This window comes from Pelodiscus sinensis, chromosome 1 (genome assembly GCF_052426305.1).
Source record: "Pelodiscus sinensis isolate ZL-2025 chromosome 1, ASM5242630v1, whole genome shotgun sequence".
In the NCBI taxonomy this organism is placed as follows: Eukaryota; Metazoa; Chordata; order Testudines; family Trionychidae; genus Pelodiscus; species Pelodiscus sinensis.
The window spans coordinates 361258787-361278294 of record NC_143052.1 but is presented as its reverse complement, the minus strand read 5'-3'; the positions used below and the strand labels follow the sequence as shown (position 1 = coordinate 361278294).

At 64.8% G+C, this 19508-nt stretch overlaps 1 protein-coding gene across 1 annotated transcript in view; it reads right to left on the bottom strand.

The window, feature by feature from the left end:
- Positions 1–19508, bottom strand: part of DNHD1 (dynein heavy chain domain 1) — a 274296-nt gene that overhangs the window by 7851 nt on the left and 246937 nt on the right. Inside the window, exons 30-34 of the mRNA XM_089775427.1 lie at positions 17741–18172; positions 12659–13100; positions 12290–12427; positions 5289–5462; positions 868–1046 (exon numbers count right to left, since the gene is read on the bottom strand). Of these exons, the coding sequence (XP_089631553.1) occupies positions 868–1046; positions 5289–5462; positions 12290–12427; positions 12659–13100; positions 17741–18172 (1365 nt within the window). The remainder of the gene's footprint in view (positions 1–867; positions 1047–5288; positions 5463–12289; positions 12428–12658; positions 13101–17740; positions 18173–19508) is intronic.

Sequence of the window (19508 nt, the reverse complement as noted above, 5' to 3'; positions counted from 1 at the left end):
GTGGGCTGGGGGCTAGGTGTGGCCGGAGTGCGGTGTGGCTGGGGGCTAGGCAGGGCTGGGGGCGTGGTGGGGCTGGGGGCTAGGTGGGGCTGAGGGCGTGGCGTGGCCGGGGTGCGGTGTGGATGGGGGCTAGGTGGGGCTAGGGGCGTGGTGGGGCTGGGGGCGCGGCGTGGTGGGGCTGAGGGCTAGGTGGGCTGGGGCGCGGCGTGGCTGGGCTGAGGGCTAGGTGGGGCTGGGGACTAGGTGGGGCGGGACTAGGCGTGGCTGGGGGCTAGGCGGGGCCAGGGGCGCGGCGTGGCTGGGGCTAGGGGCATGGCGTGGCTGGGGGCTAGGTGGGGCTGAGGGCGAGGTGGGGCTGGGGGCGAGGCGGGGCTGAGGGCTAGGTGGGGCTGGGGGCGCGGCGTGCCTGGAGGTTGGGGGCGCGGCATGCCTGGGGGCTAGGTGGACTGTGGACTAGGTGTGGCCTGGGGCTAGGTGGGGCTGGGGGCGTGGTGTGCCTGGGTGTGGGGGCGCGGCATGCCTGGGGGCTAGTTGGGCTGGGGGCGTGGCGTGGCTGGAGTCTAGGTGGACTGGGGACTAGCGTGGCCGGGGGCTAGGTGAGGCTGGGGGCGCGGCGTGGCTGGGGGCTAGGTGGGGTCGGGGGCGCGGCGTGGCTGGGGGCTAGGTGGGGCTGAGGGCTAGGTGGGGTCCGGGGCGCGGCTGGGGGCTAGGTGGGGCTGGGGGCGCGGCGTGGCTGGAGGGCTGGGTGGGCGCGGCAGCCAGCCCGGGGCCTGCTTTGCTATGGGGAGGCTGAGGCGCCCGGCCCCCCTCAGGCTGGGGTTGCTGCCTTGGCGCCCCGGCAAGAGCCGGCCCGTGGCACTCGCTCACCTCCGCGTCCTCCAGCTTGTCCTCCAGCTGCAGGATGCTGAGCTGCAGGGTGCGCCAGTGGGTCTGGGCCTCGCGCCGCTCGGCGCGCAGCACCTCCTCCAGCAGCGCGTCCTCCAGCGCCGCGGGGCTCAGGCTCAGGTCGATGGCTGCCAGGCCCTTCAGCACGGCGTGGTCCAGCTCTGTGGGGACAGGTGGGGGCGGGCAGGCCTGTGGGGACCTCGGGGCGGGGCTGGGCACAACGGCAGCCCAGAGGCGCTGGGAGCAGAAGGGCAGCACCCGCAGGCCCAGCCGGGGTCCCAGACAGGAGACTGAGGCCTCTGCACTGCCTGGACCTGCCTGCCCAGAGCCAGCCCCACACCACGAGCCACATGGAGCCACATCTCAGTTTGGCCACCAGTGCTGGTGCCAGGGGCGGGCCTCCCCAGTCCACACGCGCCCCACTCTGCAGAGCCAGCACAGGACCCCCTTGATGCCCACCTCCCTGCCACCTAGCCTGCGCCTGGCACCACATGGGGCCCCCACCTCCCCGCCAGCCTGGAGAGCGCCTGGCACCACATGGGGCCCCCACCTCCCTGCCACCTAGCCTGCGCCTGGCACCACATGGGGCCCCCCACCTCCCTGCCACCTAGCCTGCGCCTGGCACCACATGGGGCCCCCCACCTCCCTGCCACCTAGCCTGCACCTGGCACCACATGGGGCCCCCCACCTCCCCGCCAGCCTGGAGAGCGCCTGGCACCACATGAGGGTCCTGCACAGGCGCCAGGGCTCCTCACACGAAGTCACAGAGCCCGGCTCCATATCCGTCCCCAGCGGGACGGGCGAGAACAGCAGCCTGGCTCGGCTGCACTGACCAGAGTGTGGGGAACCAGAGCCAGGAGCCGCTGCCCTGCCCTGCGCTGCGCTGCAGCCGCCTCGGAGCCCTTCAGGAGCCATGTGGACCACTAGGGGCGGGCGAGAGACCCGATAAAATGGGGTCCGGGGGCGCTGCTCAGAGGGGGAAATCAGGGCACGTTACCAGAGAACGCCGAACGCACAGCAAGCGGTGACCCAGGAATCCCCTCAGACCCCCCCAGTGCTCCCTGTGCCCCCCCGCCGCCCCCTCACACAGGGGAGAGGTGATAACCCATCCCCCCCTCCCCTGTGCCCCACCCAGCCCCCCTCACACAGGGGAGAGGTTATGACCCATCCCCCACCTCCCCTCAGACACCCCAGTGCTCCCTGTGCCCCCCCCAACCCCCCTCACACAGGGGAGAGGTGATAACCCATCCCCCCCTCCCCTGTGCTCCACCCAGCCCCCCTCACACAGGGGAGAGGTTATGACCCATCCCTCACCTCCCCTCACACACCCCAGTGCTCCCTGTGCCCCCCAGCCCCCCTTACACAGGGGAGAGGTTATGACCCAGCCCCCACCTCCCCTCAGACACCCCAGTGCTCCCTGTACCCCCCATCCCCCCTCACACAGGGGAGAGGTGATAACCCATCCCCCCCTCCCCTGTGCCCCACCCAGCCCCCCTCACACAGGGGAGAGGTGATAACCCATCCCCCCCTCCCCTGTGCCCCACCCAGCCCCCCTCACACAGGGGAGAGGTTATGACCCAGCCCCCACCTCCCCTCAGACACCCCAGTGCTCCCTGTACCCCCCATCCCCCCTCACACAGGGGAGAGGTGATAACCCATCCCCCCCTCCCCTGTGCCCCACCCAGCCCCCCTCACACAGGGGAGAGGTTATGACCCATCCCTCACCTCCCCTCACACACCCCTGTGCCCCCCAGCCCCCCTTACACAGGGGAGAGGTTATAACCCATCCCCCACCTCCCCTCAGACACCCCAGTGTTTCCTGTGCCCCCCCAGCCCCCCTCACACAGGGGAGAGGTTATAACCCATCCCCCACCTCCCCTCACACACCCCAGTGCTCCCTGTGCCCCCCAGCCCCCCTTACACAGGGGAGAGGTTATAACCCATCCCCCACCTCCCCTCACACACCCCAGTGTTCCCTGTGCCCCCCAGCCCCCCCTTACACAGGGGAGAGGTTATAACCCATCCCCCACCTCCCCTCACACACCCCAGTGTTCCCTGTGCCCCCCCAGCCCCCCTCACACAGGGGAGAGGTTATAACCCATCCCCCACCTCCCCTCACACACCCCAGTGCTCCCTGTGCCCCCCCCAGCCCCCTTACACAGGGGAGAGGTTATAACCCATCCCCCACCTCCCCTCAGACACCCCAGTGCTCCCTGTGCCCCCCCAGCCCCCCTCACACAGGGGAGAGGTTATAACCCATCCCCCACCTCCCCTCAGACACCCCAGTGCTCCCTGTGCCCCCCATGCCCCCTCACACAGGGGAGAGGTGATAACCCATCCCCCACCTCCCCTCACACACCCCAGTGCTCCCTGTGCCCCCCCAGCCCCCCTTACACAGGGGAGAGGTTATAACCCATCCCCCACCTCCCCCAGACACCCCAGTGCTCCCTGTGCCCCCCTGCCGCCCCCTCACACAGGGGAGAGGTTATAACCCATCCCCCCTCCCCTCACGCACCCCAGTGCTCCCTGTGCCCCCCTGCCGCCCCCTCACACAGGGGAGAGGTTATAACCCATCCCCCCTCCCCTCACGCACCCCAGTGCTCCCTGTGCCCCCCAGCCCCCCCTCATACAGGGGAGAGGTGATAACCCATCCCCCCCTCCCCTGTGCCCCACCCAGCCCCCCTCACACAGGGGAGAGGTGATAACCCATCCCCCCTCCATGCTGTGGCCGGCCAGGGGAAGGCAGGAGCAGCGCGCCCCAGTGAGCGCAGTCGCCAGCCAGAGGGGATGGGGGTGGGCGAGTCCCAGAGAGTTTTGGGGGGGAGGGGGGAAGCCGGGAGGGCATTTAAGCCTGGGTCCAAAGGACGGAAATAGGGAGTGGGCCGTGCGCAGGGCATGGGCTGCATTTGTGCTAGGTGCCCCAGGACCTCTGGGGCTTGTGTGGAATTCTCCTTCCCAGTGGCGTGTGGCCAGTGATCAGCCTCTCGCAGGGCCCTCTGCAGAGCACAGCGCTGGCGCTCACTGCACCTCAGGAGCGGTGCACCGCAGCTCACAAGCCTCCCGGCGGGATCCCCGCATGGCTGCCCACGCAGCTCGCAGTGAAAGAACACGCTTGGCTCCAGCCTGGCTGCCTCGGAGCTACCTGCCTGGCTCTAAGGCCCGGACGTGCCATTCCGGGCACACAGGACTCCATGGGGCGCCCCCGAGCTGTGTGCACGGCCAGAGCGCCAGGTCCCTGCGGCCAGTCTGTCAGCTGCCCCTGTGCAAGTCCAGGCACGGAAGTGCTTCCCGAGAGAGTCCAAAGGGCAGTGTCTGCCGCTCACCGTCGCCCTTGTGAGGGCACAGCGAGGAGCCCTGGACCCTGCATCCGCAGCCAGACGCGACTCAGCCGGCCAGCAGAGTGGAAGGTTTGACTGGTCCTCAGGGACACGGCCCCGCTTAGGCCGATGTTAACACCAGAACCAGGGCAGAGCCTTATTCCTCGTGGGGGAAAGGCTCATGGGCCCTGAACCCCCCTTCCTTGGGCTAAAACATCCTCACTCCCCTAGCCCAGCTGAGACTAACTCCCCTGAACAGCTGGTCCCTCGGCCCCCCAGGCAACTCCGCCTCCTGCATTGTCCTGCTCCCAGAGCCAAGCTGAAACAAAAGCCAGGACTAAAGACTAACAGGATAGTTTACTGGGTGATGAGCCTTCCTGGCCCAAGGAAGCTCCTCACCTACTAAACCATCGTGTTAGTCTTTAAAGTGCTGCATCCTCCTGTCTCTTGTTTCAGCAAGAGCAGACTAACAGGGCTGCGTCTCCCTATTCCCCAACGCTGAGGCACCTCTCTTGTCACCTGGGCCTCAGGAGGTGAGAGGCTGACAGACTTCCACAGAGAGTCCTGCCTGGCCTCTCTCCCCCATGCACAGAGCGCTGGTGGGGACACACACACACCAGCATCCCCACTGTCACACTGCTCTTCCCACGGCTGCCCTCAGGGTTCCTCTCCCACTGGCCAGGAGACCCAAGGCCCAGGGCTGAGCCTTTGCACAGGGCCGGGGTGTCTCTGGGCAGCTTGGCAGGACCCCACTGGAAGTGGATACAAAGCACAGACCCGGCGAGAAGCCTCTTCCTGTTCCCAGACATGGCTCTCCAGAGGCAGGGCCGTGGCCTGCGCAGGGCTCCCAGCACACACCGCTCACCAGTGCCTGCCAGCCTGGCCACGGCACAAGCCGAGGGCCCATGACCCAGACCCCCCAGCCAGGCCTGGGGGGGGAGTCCCCTGAAGCAGCAATGGCTGGACTAGACTCTGGGGCACGAGGGCCAGGGAGCAGGGCGCTGGGCACTGCATGTGCCAAGCCCGCATCCCGGAGCCAGGGACGGCGCCTCTGCACAGGGCTCCGGGAGCGACTCTCCCCCTTACCTTTCCCCAGTGCCCGGAGCGACAGGCTGGTGCTCAGGTAGAGCCGGAAGGAAGGCAGCACCTCGGAGGGCGGGTTGCAGCCCCCTGCCCCCAGCAGCGTCTCCTTCTGCATGAGCTGCAGGAGAGCAGGGCAGCGGGGGCTCTTCTCAAAGTCCACAAGCAGGACGGGTGACCCTGGGAGACAGCCACAGTGATTGCCCTGGGGGGCTGTCCCGCCCCCTGCCCAGCTCCCGGCCCCAGAGACTCCCCGGCTCCCCTCAGCCTGCCCCACATTGCCTCCCCTGCCCTCCCACAGCCTGCCCCACATTGCCTCCCACAGCCCGCCCCACATTGCCTCCCCAGCCCTCCCTCAGCCTGCCCCACATTGCCTCCCCAGCCCTCCCACAGCCTGCCCCACATTGCCTCCCCAGCCCTCCCTCAGCCTGCTCCACATTGCCTCCCCAGCCCTCCCACAGCCTGCCCCACATTGCCTCCCCAGCCCTCCCACAGCCTGCCCCGCATTGCCTCCCCAGCCCTCCCACAGCCTGCCCCACATTGCCTCCCACAGCCTGCCCCACATTGCCTCCCCAGCCCTCCCACAGCCTGCCCCACATTGCCTCCCCTGCCCTCCCTCAGCCTGCCCCACATTGCCTCCCCAGCCCTCCCTCAGCCTGCTCCACATTGCCTCCCCAGCCCTCCCACAGCCTGCCCCACATTGCCTCCCCAGCCCTCCCACAGCCTGCCCCACATTGCCTCCCCAGCCCTCCCACAGCCTGCCCCACATTGCCCCCCACAGCCTGCCCCACATTGCCTCCCACAGCCTGCCCCACATTGCCTCCCCAGCCCTCCCTCAGCCTGCCCCACATTGCCTCCCCAGCCCTCCCACAGCCTGCCCCACATTGCCTCCCCAGCCCTCCCTCAGCCTGCCCCACATTGCCTCCCCAGCCCTCCCTCAGCCTGCCCCACATTGCCTCCCCTGCCCTCCCACAGCCTGCCCCACATTGCCTCCCCAGCCCTCCCACAGCCTGCCCCACATTTGCCTCCCACAGCCTGCCCCACATTGCCTCCCCAGCCCTCCCACAGCCTGCCCCACATTGCCTCCCCAGCCCTCCCACAGCCTGCCCCACATTGCCTCCCCTGCCCTCCCACAGCCTGCCCCACATTGCCTCCCACAGCCTGCCCCACATTGCCTCCCCAGCCCTCCCACAGCCTGCCCCACATTGCCTCCCCAGCCCTCCCACAGCCTGCCCCACATTGCCTCCCCTGCCCTCCCACAGCCTGCCCCACATTGCCTCCCACAGCCTGCCCCGCATTGCCTCCCCAGCCCTCCCACAGCCTGCCCCACATTGCCTCCCCAGCTCTCCCACAGCCTGCCCCACATTGCCTCCCCAGCTCTCCCACAGCCTGCCCCACATTGCCTCCCCAGCTCTCCCACAGCCTGCCCCACATTGCCTCCCCAGCCCTCCCACAGCCTGCCCCACATTGCCTCCCCAGCCCTCCCACAGCCTGCCCCACATTGCCTCCCCAGCCCTCCCACAGCCTGCCCCACATTGCCCCCCACAGCCTGCCCCACATTGCCTCCCACAGCCTGCCCCACATTGCCTCCCCAGCCCTCCCTCAGCCTGCCCCACATTGCCTCCCCAGCCCTCCCTCAGCCTGCCCCACATTGCCTCCCCTGCCCTCCCACAGCCTGCCCCACATTGCCTCCCCAGCTCTCCCACAGCCTGCCCCACATTGCCTCCCCAGCTCTCCCACAGCCTGCCCCACATTGCCTCCCCAGCCCTCCCACAGCCTGCCCCACATTGCCTCCCCAGCCCTCCCTCAGCCTGCCCCACATTGCCTCCCCAGCCCTCCCACAGCCTGCCCCACATTGCCTCCCCAGCCCTCCCACAGCCTGCCCCACATTGCCTCCCCAGCCCTCCCACAGCCTGCCCCGCATTGCCTCCCACAGCCTGCCCCACATTGCCTCCCCAGCCCTCCCTCAGCCTGCCCCACATTGCCTCCCCAGCCCTCCCACAGCCTGCCCCACATTGCCTCCCCTGCCCTCCCACAGCCTGCCCCACATTGCCTCCCACAGCCTGCCCCACATTGCCTCCCCAGCCCTCCCACAGCCTGCCCCACATTGCCTCCCCAGCCCTCCCACAGCCTGCCCCACATTGCCTCCCCTGCCCTCCCACAGCCTGCCCCACATTGCCTCCCCAGCCCTCCCACAGCCTGCCCCACATTGCCTCCCCAGCCCTCCCACAGCCTGCCCCACATTGCCTCCCCAGCCCTCCCACAGCCTGCCCCACATTGCCTCCCACAGCCTGCCCCACATTGCCTCCCCAGCCCTCCCTCAGCCTGCCCCACATTGCCTCCCCAGCCCTCCCACAGCCTGCCCCACATTGCCTCCCCTGCCCTCCCACAGCCTGCCCCACATTGCCTCCCCAGCCCTCCCTCAGCCTGCCCCACATTGCCTCCCCAGCCCTCCCACAGCCTGCCCCACATTGCCTCCCCAGCCCTCCCTCAGCCTGCCCCACATTGCCTCCCCTGCCCTCCCACAGCCTGCCCCACATTGCCTCCCCTGCCCTCCCACAGCCTGCCCCACATTGCCTCCCCAGCCCTCCCTCAGCCTGCCCCACATTGCCTCCCCTGCCCTCCCACAGCCTGCCCCACATTGCCTCCCCAGCCCTCCCACAGCCTGCCCCACATTGCCTCCCCAGCCCTCCCACAGCCTGCCCCACATTGCCTCCCCAGCCCTCCCACAGCCTGCCCCGCATTGCCTCCCCAGCCCTCCCACAGCCTGCCCCACATTGCCTCCCCAGCCCTCCCACAGCCTGCCCCACATTTGCCTCCCACAGCCTGCCCCACATTGCCTCCCCAGCCCTCCCACAGCCTGCCCCACATTTGCCTCCCCAGCCCTCCCACAGCCTGCCCCGCATTGCCTCCCCAGCCCTCCCACAGCCTGCCCCACATTTGCCTCCCACAGCCTGCCCCACATTGCCTCCCCAGCCCTCCCACAGCCTGCCCCACATTGCCTCCCCAGCCCTCCCACAGCCTGCCCCGCATTGCCTCCCACAGCCTGCCCCACATTGCCTCCCACAGCCTGCCCCACATTGCCTCCCCAGCCCTCCCACAGCCTGCCCCACATTGCCTCCCCAGCCCTCCCACAGCCTGCCCCACATTGCCTCCCACAGCCTGCCCCACATTGCCTCCCCAGCCCTCCCACAGCCTGCCCCACATTGCCTCCCCAGCCCTCCCACAGCCTGCCCCACATTGCCTCCCCAGCCTGCCCCACATTGCCTCCCCAGCCCTCCCACAGCCTGCCCCACATTGCCTCCCCAGCTCTCCCACAGCCTGCCCCACATTGCCTCCCCAGCCTGCCCCACATTGCCTCCCTAGCCCTCCCACAGCCTGCCCCACATTGCCTCCCACAGCCTGCCCCACATTGCCTCCCCAGCCCTCCCACAGCCTGCCCCACATTGCCTCCCCAGCCCTCCCTCAGCCTGCCCCACATTGCCTCCCCAGCCCTCCCACAGCCTGCCCCACATTGCCTCCCCAGCCCTCCCACAGCCTGCCCCACATTGCCTCCCCAGCCTGCCCCACATTGCCTCCCCAGCCCTCCCACAGCCTGCCCCACATTGCCTCCCCAGCTCTCCCACAGCCTGCCCCACATTGCCTCCCCAGCCTGCCCCACATTGCCTCCCCAGCCCTCCCACAGCCTGCCCCACATTGCCTCCCACAGCCTGCCCCACATTGCCTCCCCAGCCCTCCCTCAGCCTGCCCCACATTGCCTCCCCAGCCCTCCCACAGCCTGCCCCACATTGCCTCCCCAGCCCTCCCACAGCCTGCCCCACATTGCCTCCCCAGCCCTCCCTCAGCCTGCCCCACATTGCCTCCCCTGCCCTCCCACAGCCTGCCCCACATTGCCTCCCACAGCCTGCCCCACATTGCCTCCCCTGCCCTCCCACAGCCTGCCCCGCATTGCCTCCCCAGCCCTCCCACAGCCTGCCCCACATTGCCTCCCCAGCCCTCCCACAGCCTGCCCCACATTGCCTCCCCAGCCCTCCCTCAGCCTGCCCCACATTGCCTCCCCAGCCCTCCCTCAGCCTGCCCCACATTGCCTCCCCAGCCCTCCCACAGCCTGCCCCACATTGCCTCCCCAGCCCTCCCTCAGCCTGCCCCACATTGCCTCCCCAGCCCTCCCACAGCCTGCCCCACATTGCCTCCCCAGCCCTCCCTCAGCCTGCCCCGCCTCCCCCACAGCCTGCCCCCATTGCCTGCCTCACATAGCCTGCTCTCTGGCTGGAACCCCACACTGCCCAGGGCCGGGCGAGAGGCTCTCCAGGGGCCCTGGCACACCTGCGGGATGCGGCTGAGAACCCGGGCGCCCAGGGCTGCTTGCCATGCACAGGTCATTGTGTGTGGGCAGGGCCAGCCCCCAGGAGCCTCCGCTCCTGCCCTGTGCCCCAGCAGCACCATGATGGGCCGAGAAGGAGTTGCTGGCCCAGCCTGGCCTCTTTGACAATCCCAGGGGTGGGCGGGACAGATAATGACGAACACGGTCAGAGGTTCAAAACGAGGGAGCCGGAGGGGGAAGCCGGGCAGAGCCCCTGCTCCTCAACGCTGTCAAGGGAGCCAGTGGACGCTGCCCAGAGGAATCTGCCCGGGTACGTGAGCCCAGGGAGGAGAGAACCCCCTCGGCCAGCATCCTCCTCTGCTGCATTCTAGACAGGGCTAGGTCACGTGACCATGTGACCCACTCCAGCTTGGGAGGTACCAGGAGTGGCCCTAAAGGCTCTGTCTACGCTGGCGGGTTCTTGCGCAAGAGCATGTCCACACGGCCATGTGCTCTTGTGCAAGAAACCCCTGCCGTGTGTCCACACTGCCCTCTTGTGCAAGAAACCCCTGCCGTGTGTCCACACTGCCTTCTTGTGCAAGAAACCCCTGCCGTGTGTCCACACTGCCCTCTTGTGCAAGAAACCCCTGCCGTGTGTCCACACTGCCCTCTTGTGCAAGAAACCCCTGCCGTGTGTCCACACTGCCTTCTTGTGCAAGAAACCCCTGCCGTGTGTCCACACTGCCCTCTTGTGCAAGAAACCCCTGCCGTGTGTCCACACTGCCCTCTTGTGCAAGAAACCCCTGCCGTGTGTCCACACTGCCTTCTTGTGCAAGAAACCCCTGCCGTGTGTCCACACTGCCCTCTTGTGCAAGAAACCCCTGCCGTGTGTCCACACTGCCCTCTTGTGCAAGAGGGCTTGTACTTGTTAGAAAAGAGCGTAGCTCTTGCGCAAGAAGCCCTGTCTTCCAACGACGTACTGTAAATCTTCTTGCGCCAGAGCAGGCGGGCAGTGTGGACTCTCTGCAGGGTCTTGGCGCAAGAACCCACCAGTGTAGACAGAGCCAAAAAGCGCCATGAGGTGGACTCCATCTTGTCTTCAAGTCTGCTACTGATCCCAGATGCAGCCTTGCAAGCGACAGCGAGCGGGAAGGAGGCCGACCCGCCCTGGCACAGGATGGGCACCAGAGACTTCTAAGATGGCCGTTTGTAACGTCTCTGCTGAGAGCCTGCGTCGAGAACTGGGAGAGTGGTGCCTGTGACGTGTTCTCCTTACTCTTAGCCTTTTCTTTATTTTATTAATAAACCTTTAGGCTACGTCTAGACTGGCAGGATTTTCCGGAAATGCTTTTAACAGAAAAGTTTTTCCGTTAAAAGCATTTTCGGAAAAGAGCGTCTAGATTGGCAGGACGCTTTTCTGCAAAAGCACTTTTTGTGGAAAAGCGTCCGTGGCCAATCTAGACGCGCTTTTGCACAAAAAAGCCCCAATCGCCATTTTCGCGATCAGGCTTTTTTGCGAAAACAAATCTGAGCTGTCTACACTGGCCCTTTTGCGCAAAAGTTTCCAGAAAAACTGGCCAGTCTAGACACAGCCTTAGATTGTAGATTCTAAAGGACTGGCCCAGTGCGATCTTGTGGGTAAGATCCAAAGTGTAAACTGACTGGAAACCTGGGGCTGGTTCTTTGGGACCGGAAAGACCTGTTGGGGGTAGGTGAGATCGGGTTCTATAACCCCTCATCTGTGCACAGGCCCGGGGCTGATTGTGGCCCAGGGAGAGCTGGGGTGCCTGAGGGGTTTGCTCGCGAGGTTCCTGCTGGCCGGATTGGCAGCTGAAGTGCTTGGCGTGACTGGTGTGTGGCCTATTGGGGAAGGTCTCAAGTCTGGGGCTGTAAGTAGGCCTGGTTTTGAGCAATTCGCCCAGAGCAGATGCCCTCAGTGTGCCTCCCGGCCTGTCACAGTCCCAATGGGAGAGGGCTGATGGTGGAAATCAGTTTCCCCAGGGAGGAGAGGCTAGGTGGCATTGGGAAGGAAGGGCAGGACGGAGATGTGGACCAGCAGTTTGTGGGGCCCATGCACGCCCCCCACCGCCAGGCCCCCTCTCCAGCGCGTACTGGAGAAAGGAAGAGCACCACTTTGCCATACATCTCGGAGGCCGGCATCACGGGTGTTTTGCCGTGGGGTGAGGCAGGGACCGTGCGTCCTGGTCAGGGTGGGGAAGGGGCCCCGGCCAGCAGGGAAGAAGCTGGAGGCAGCGACTGGCCAAGTGCCGGCCTGCATGCAGGATGCGGGTGCTTCCTGTTTAGACCCCCTGCCCTGGTGCGAATCGCCAGGTGCTGTTCAAATGGCTCACAGCTCCTGGCGGCGGCATTGCTCTGGCCCCAGACATCTCGGGGCGAGGCTAGTTCCCTGCCCCGCCCTTCTGCGCCAGGCCCCGCCCCTTCCAGGGAGCGGCGCTGGCCTGGCCCACTCCCCAATGTTCCCCGCTCAAGAAGGGGAGGGCTGGGGTGGGCAACGTGCCCTCTTCCTCTAGGGCCCTTCGCCCCCTTTCCTTCTCCTGCCCTGCCAAGACGGACCCATCCCCCAGCCTGGTGCAGCCCCGCCTCTCCCTCCCCAGGCAGGAGTTAGCCCAACACGCGGCAGTGAGTCACCAGGAATCCCAGTGAACACACTCCAGCAAAGAGGGCACCCAGCCCCCCACCTTACCAGTGCGGGCTGCAGCCAGGAGGCTCTGCTCCAGGCCGGGCTCTGTTGCCGACAGCACCTGGAGCCTCTTTTCAGGGGCCTCGTCCGGCTCGTCGGCACTGGGCAGCGAGTCCGAGCTGGCGAAGAGCAGGCACTCGTCTGGGAGGAGACAGGCAAAGGTTCCTAGGCTGCGCCTGAAGGGGGGTCCCCAGACGGGCCCCTTCTCCCACTGAGGGTGGGGGAAGCCTGAGCTGTGCTGCTTGGAGTCCCTCAGAGCACCTGGGGCCTGGAGCAGGGGGAGGAAGAGCCACTGGCCTCTGGCATGGGCAGGCAACGCCACGCCCAACGGGGCTGGGGCTGGGCTCAAGCCTGCGCGTGCCCCCTACTCACCATCGTCCAGCTTCTGGGGCGGAAGGAGCCAGGTGAGGGCCTGCTGGTCAGGGTCGAGCAGCAGGGGCCAGCGGCGCGGGCAGGCGTAGGCGTCTGTGAGCAGCAGCAGGGCAGCCTGACGCCCGGCCAAGTCCAGTGGTTTCTGAGCCCTGTCCCAGGCCCGCTGCTCCCGCGCGGAGCTCAGCAAGGCCAGCAGGCTGAGGCCCTGGCGCACGGGCAGCAGCACCGGGCCACGGGGAGCAGGGCCAGGGCAGGGCAGCTCCTTCTCCAGCAACCTCTGCACGTCGTCTGGCCCCAGGGAGGGCCGGCGCCCGGCACAGATCTCCTGCCACTTCTCCAGCAGCTCCTGGCGCCGAAGGGGGGGAAAGGGGCCCAAGTAGGACAGGGCGGCTGCGCACAGAACGGCATCGCCAGGCGCCGTGCTGAAGTTCTCCTCCAGGAGCTGCAGGAGCAAGCCAGGGTCAGCAGGCAGCCCCGCCCCGGAGCCCAGATCCCGCTCCTGGACCTGAAACCCCCAGACCAAACCCTGAACACCCAGATCCCCACGCCTGAGCGAGCCCCGCCCCCGGAGCCTATGCCCCACCTCCTGGGAGAGCCCCGCCCCCGGAGCCTATGCCCCAGCGCCTGGGAGAGCCCCGCCCCCGGAGCCTATGCCCCACCTCCTGGGAGAGCCCCGCCCCCGGAGCCTATGCCCCACCGCCTGGGAGAGCCCCGCCCCCGGAGCCTATGCCCCAGCGCCTGGGAGAGCCCCGCCCCTGGAGCCTATGCCCCACCGCCTGGGAGAGCCCCGCCCCCGGAGCCTATGCCCCACCTCCTGGGAGAGCCCCGCCCCCGGAGCCTATGCCCCTCCTGGGAGAGCCCCGCCCCCGGAGCCTATGCCCCACCTCCTGGGAGAGCCCCGCCCCCGGAGCCTATGCCCCACCTCCTGGGAGAGCCCCGCCCCCGGAGCCTATGCCCCAGCCCCCGGGAGAGCCCTGCCCCCGGAACCTATGCCCCAGCCCCCCGGGAGAGCCCCGCCCCCGGAGCCTATGCCCCATGTCCCACCCCCAACCCAGTAGACGCTGGGTATAGGCAATAACAGTAACACCAGCTACTGCAGTGTTTGGCCAGATCCAGTGTCACTGACTGAACCCCAGAGTGTATGGCCGCGAGAGAAGGGGATACTCAGGAGTGGAGGGGGGCGGACATCCTGGGATGCTGGGTGCCCGGGGAGCTGGGGAGGGCGCACGGCCAGGCTGGGTGGGTCGATCTCTGGGACGCTGGGTGCCCGGGGCGCTGGGGAGGGGGCACGGCCAGGCTGGGTGGGTCGTTCTCTCGGACGCGGGGTGCCCGGGGCGCTGGGGAGGGCGCATGGCCAGGCTGGGTGGGTCGTTCTCTGGGACGCGGGGCGCTGGGGAGGGGACATGGCCAGGCTGGGTGGGTTGTTCTCTGGGATGCGGGGCGCTGGGGAGGGGACACGGCCAGGCTGGGTGGGTCGTTCTCTGGGACGCGGGGCGCTGGGGAGGGGGCACGGCCAGGCTGGGTGGGTCGTTCTCTGGGATGCAGGGTGCCCGGGGCGCTGGGGAGGGGGCACGGCCAGGCTGGGTGGGTCGTTCTCTCGGACGCGGGGTGCCCGGGGCGCTGGGGAGGGTGCATGGCCAGGCTGGGTGGGCCCACTGCTCAGTGAGGAGGGAGAAGCAGTAACAGGAAACGTGGAAATGGCAGATATGCTCAATGACTTCTTTGTTTCGGTCTTCACCGAGAAGTCTGGAGCTGTGCCTAACGTAGGGTATGTCTACACTACCCTCCTAGTTCTCATTCCACGAGGAATAACGGTAGTTCGGAATAGGAAGCCTAGTTCGAACTGCCTAGTTCGTGCCCCGTGTAGCCGCGCGGCACAGGGTTCGAACGAGCGGGGTTTTAAAAATGGCGGCGCCCCGCTTATGCAAATGAAGCCCAGGAAATTCAAATCCCGGGCTTCATTTGCAAGTGCGGTATGCCTACATTACCCCGCTAGTTCGAACTAGTGGGGTAGTGTAGACAAACCCGTAGTGAATACAAGCAGAGAGAGGGTAAGTTTAGAAGATAGGATACACAAAGAACAAGTTAAAAATCACTTAGGAAAGTTAGATGTCAGCAAGTCACCAGGTCCTGATGAAATGCATCCCAGGATACTCAAGGAGCTGATAGAGGAGGTATCTGAGCCTTTGAAAAATCATGGCAGACAGGGGAGATTCCAGAAGACTGGAAAAGAGAAAATATTGTGCCCAAAGGGGAATAAGAACAACCCAGGAAACTACAGACCGGTCAGTTTAACGTCTGTCCCAGGGAAGATAATGGAGCAGGTAATTAAGGAAATCGTATGCAAACACTTGGAAGGTAATAAAGTGATAGGGAATAGCCAGCATGGGTTTGTGAAGAACTAGTCATGCCAAACTAATCTGATAGCTTTCTTTGATAGGATAACGAGCCTTGTGGATAAGGGAGAAGTGGTGGATGTCATATACCTAGACTTTAGTAAGGCATTTGATACGGTCTCGCATGATATTCTTATTGATAAACTAGGCAAATATAACTTAGATAGGGCCACGATAAGGTGGGTGCATAATTGGCTGGATAACCGTAGTCAGAGAGTTGTTGTTAACGGTGCTACATCCTGCTGGAAAGGGATAGCAAGTGGAGTTCCTCAAGGGTCTGTTTTGGGACCCGTACTGTTCAATATCTTCCTCAATGATGTAGATATTGGGATAGAGAGTACGCTTATTAAGTTTGCAGATGATACCAAACTGGGTGGGGTTGCAACTTCTTTGGAGGATAGGGACATAATTCAAAATGACATTAGCAAGTTAGAGAAATGGTCAGAGGTAAACAGGATGAGGTTTAATAAAGAGAAATGCAAAGTGCTCCACTTAGGAAGGAACAATCAGTTCCATACATACAAGATGGGAAGCGACTGTCTAGGAAGGAGCATGGCGGAAAGGGATCTAGGGGTCATAGTGGACCACAAGTTGAATATGAGTCAGTGTGATGCTGTTGCAAAAAAAGCAAATATGATTCTAGGTTGTATCAACAGGTGTGTTGTAAGCAAAACTCGTGAAGTCATTCTGCCGCTCTACTCTGCACTAGTTAGGCCTCAGCTGGAGTACTGTGTCCAGTTCTGGGCGCCACATTTCAAGAAAGATGTGGAGAAATTGGAAAGGGTACAGAGAAGAGCGACAAGAATGATTAAAGGTTTAGAGAACATGACCTATGAAGCCAGGCTTCATGAACTGGGCTTGTTTAGTTTGGAAAAAAGAAGATGAAGGGGGGACATGATAGCGGTTTTCAAATATCTAAAAGGGTGTCACAAGGAGGAAGGAGAAAATTTGTTCCTCTTGGTTACTGAGGACAGGACAAGGAGTAATGGGCTTAAAGTGCAGCAGGGGAGGTTTAGATTGGACATTAGGAAAAAATTCCTAACTGTCAGGGTGGTCAAATATTGGAATAAATTGTCAAGGGAGGTGGTGGAATCTCCCTCTCTGGAGATATTTAAGAACAGGTTAGATAGACATCTGTCAGGGATGGTGTAGATGGAGCTTGGTCCTGCCTTGAGGGCGGGGGGCTGGACTCAATGACCTCTCGAGGTCCCTTCCAGTCCTATTATTCTATGTTTCTATGATTCTATGTGGGGTGCCCGGGGCGCTGGGGAGGGGGCACGGCCAGGCTGGGTGGGTTGTTCTCTGGGACGCGGGGCGCTGGGGAGGGGACACGGCCAGGCTGGGTGGGTCATTCTCTGGGATGCAGGGCGCTGGGGAGGGCGCACGGCCAGGCTGGGTGGGTCGTTCTCTCGGACGCGGGGTGCTGGGGAGGGGGCACGGCCAGGCTGGGTGGATCATTCTCTGGGACACGGGGCGCTGGGGAGTGGACACGGCCAGGCTGGGTGGGTCGTTCTCTGGGGCGCTGGGAGGGGGCACGGCCAGGCTGGGTGGGTCGTTCTCTGGGATGCGGGGCGCTGGGGAGGGCGCATGGCCAGGCTGGGTGGGTCGTTCTCTGGGACACGGGCGCTGGGGAGGGGACACGGCCAGGCTGGGTGGGTCGTTCTCTGGGACACGGGGTGGTGGGAGGGGACACGGCCAGGCTGGGTGGGTCGTTCTCTGGGACACGGGGCGCTGAGGAGGGGACATGGCCAGGCTGGGTGGGTCGTTCTCTGGGACGCGGGGCGCTGGGGAGGGCGCACGGCCAGGCTGGGTGGGTTGTTCTCTGGGATGCTGGGGAGGGCGCACGGCCAGGCTGGGTGGGTGATTCTCTGGGATGCTGGGGAGGGGACACGGGCAGGCTGGGTGGGTCGTTCTCTGGGACGTGGGGCGCTGGGGAGGGCGCATGGCCAGGCTGGGTGGGTCGTTCTCTGGGACGCAGGGCGCTGGGGAGGGCGCACGGCCAGGCTGGGTGGGTCGTTCTCTGGGGCGCTGGGAGGGGGCACGGCCAGGCTGGGTGGGTCGTTCTCTGGGATGCGGGGCGCTGGGGAGGGGACACGGCCAGGCTGGGTGGGTCGTTCTCTGGGACACGGGGTGGTGGGAGGGGACACGGCCAGGCTGGGTGGGTCGTTCTCTGGGACACGGGGCGCTGAGGAGGGGACATGGCCAGGCTGGGTGGGTCGTTCTCTGGGACGCGGGGCGCTGGGGAGGGCGCACGGCCAGGCTGGGTGGGTTGTTCTCTGGGATGCTGGGGAGGGCGCACGGCCAGGCTGGGTGGGTCATTCTCTGGGATGCTGGGGAGGGGACACGGGCAGGCTGGGTGGGTCGTTCTCTGGGATGCGGGGCGCTGGGGAGGGCGCATGGCCAGGCTGGGTGGGTCGTTCTCTGGGACGCAGGGCGCTGGGGAGGGCGCATGGCCAGGCTTGGTGGGTCGTTCTCTGGGACGCAGGGCGCTGGGGAGGGCGCACGGCCAGGCTGGGTGGGTCGTTCTCTGGGACGCAGGGCGCTGGGGAGGGCGCATGGCCAGGCTGGGTGGGTCGTTCTCTGGGACGCAGGGCGCTGGGGAGGGGACATGGCCAGGCTGGGTGGGTCGTTCTCTGGGACGCAGGGCGCTGGAGAGGGCGCACGGCCAGGCTTTCTCCGTCCTTACTTTGGCAGCTGCTGTCCAGTTGGCCACGTGCACAGCCACGGAGCTCACTACAGTGTCAGCCTTCTCCTTCTCCTGTAGGAGGGCGTCGAGGTCGCGGGCCAAGGCCTCCTGGCGCTCGGTGGCCTGCTGCAGTTCCAGGCCCCAGGCTGAGCTCAGCTCTTTCAGCTTCTCTGCCTGCAGGCGCCGATCGCCCAGCCGCCCCTTCTCTGCCCGAATCTTCACCTTGCAGTGCTGCAGCTCTACCAGGGTGGGCTCCCAGATGCGTAGGGCCCGGTGGTACCAGTAGACGGCGCAGATCCACTGGCACAGGGCAGCGGCGGCTTTGCTGGCGCTCTGCAAGGAGGTGGCACAGAAGCTCTTGTCGGACACCACCTGGCCCAGAGCCTGGAAGAGATCGTCGGGCAGCTCATCCTTCGGGTAGAAGAGCAGCTCCTGGCAAACAGGATGGAACGGGGTGAGGCTGGCTCCTGGCGGGGGATGGGAGGCAGCTGTCCATGGTGCCATTTCAGATTGTGGCTGGGGAGGGGGCAACCCGATGGGGAGGGGAAGAGAGTGAGAGCATGGGGTGGGGGGGCAGATGAGGACAGCAGCTTCAGTAGTCTTACCGAGCATGCTCAGTACAAGCCAAGAAGTAAATGGGGGACTGAGCCCATTCCCCCTCCACCACACAGATCACCTCTTTCTAGGGCTCTAGAGAACACAGGGCTCTGAGGAAGCTGGCGAGCACCGTAGCCCAGAAAGAACATGGCATGAAGTAGCAGAGCAATGACATCGTGTGGCAAGTCACTCCAGGGGCACTGGCTGCCTCCCGCTGTGACCACTAGCTGGACGTCGCTACTGACCCTGCAGAGAGTCTGCTGGGCTCTGTCAGCTCTGGAAGTGACGTGCAGGCCAACGGCTACAGCAGGGGCAGATCCAGTTGGGCTCGATATAAGATCAGAGCCGCCAGGCAGCGTCAGACCAAGGGCCCATCCAGCCCAGTGTCCTGTCGGCCCACAGTGGCCATGCCAAGTGTTTCAGATCCCTCCCGTCGCCCATTCCCAGCTTCTGGCGAACAGAAACTAGGGACCCCTCCCTGCCCGTGCTGGCGAGTAGGCACTGATGGGCCTAACCGCCTTGACCTGATTATGGTCTTATTGGAACTCTCTTGCAGTCTGGGCCTTTCCACCAGCTGCTGGCAAAGAGTTCCACAGGCTGAGCGCGAAGAAATAATTCGTTGTCAATCTACTGTCTACACATTTAGCCACAGATCCCGGTCAGTTCATAGAATCATAGAACCACAGGGCCGGAAGAGACCTCAGAAGGTCATCAAGTCCAGCCCCCTGCTCTAGGCAGGACCAATTCCAACTAAATCAACCCAGCCAGGGCTTTGTCCAGCCGAGACTTAAACACCTCTAGGGATGGAGACTCCCCTACTTCCCTAGGGAACCCATTCCAGTGCTTCCCCACCCTCCTAGTGAAATAGTTTTTCCTAATATCCAACCTGGACCTCTCCCACCACAACTTGAGACCATTGCTTCTTGTTCTGCCATCTGTCACCACTGAGAACAGCCTCTCTCCATCCTCTTTGGAACCTCCCTTCAGGAAGTTGAAGGCTGCTCTCAAGTCCCCCCTCACTCTTCACTTCTGCAGACTAAACAGACCCAAATTCCTCAGCCTCTCCTCATAAGTCATATGCTCCAGCCCCCTAATCATTTTGGTTGCCCTGCGCTGGACCCTCTCCAATGTGTCCACATCCTTTTTGCAGTCCAGTTTACACTCTGGATCT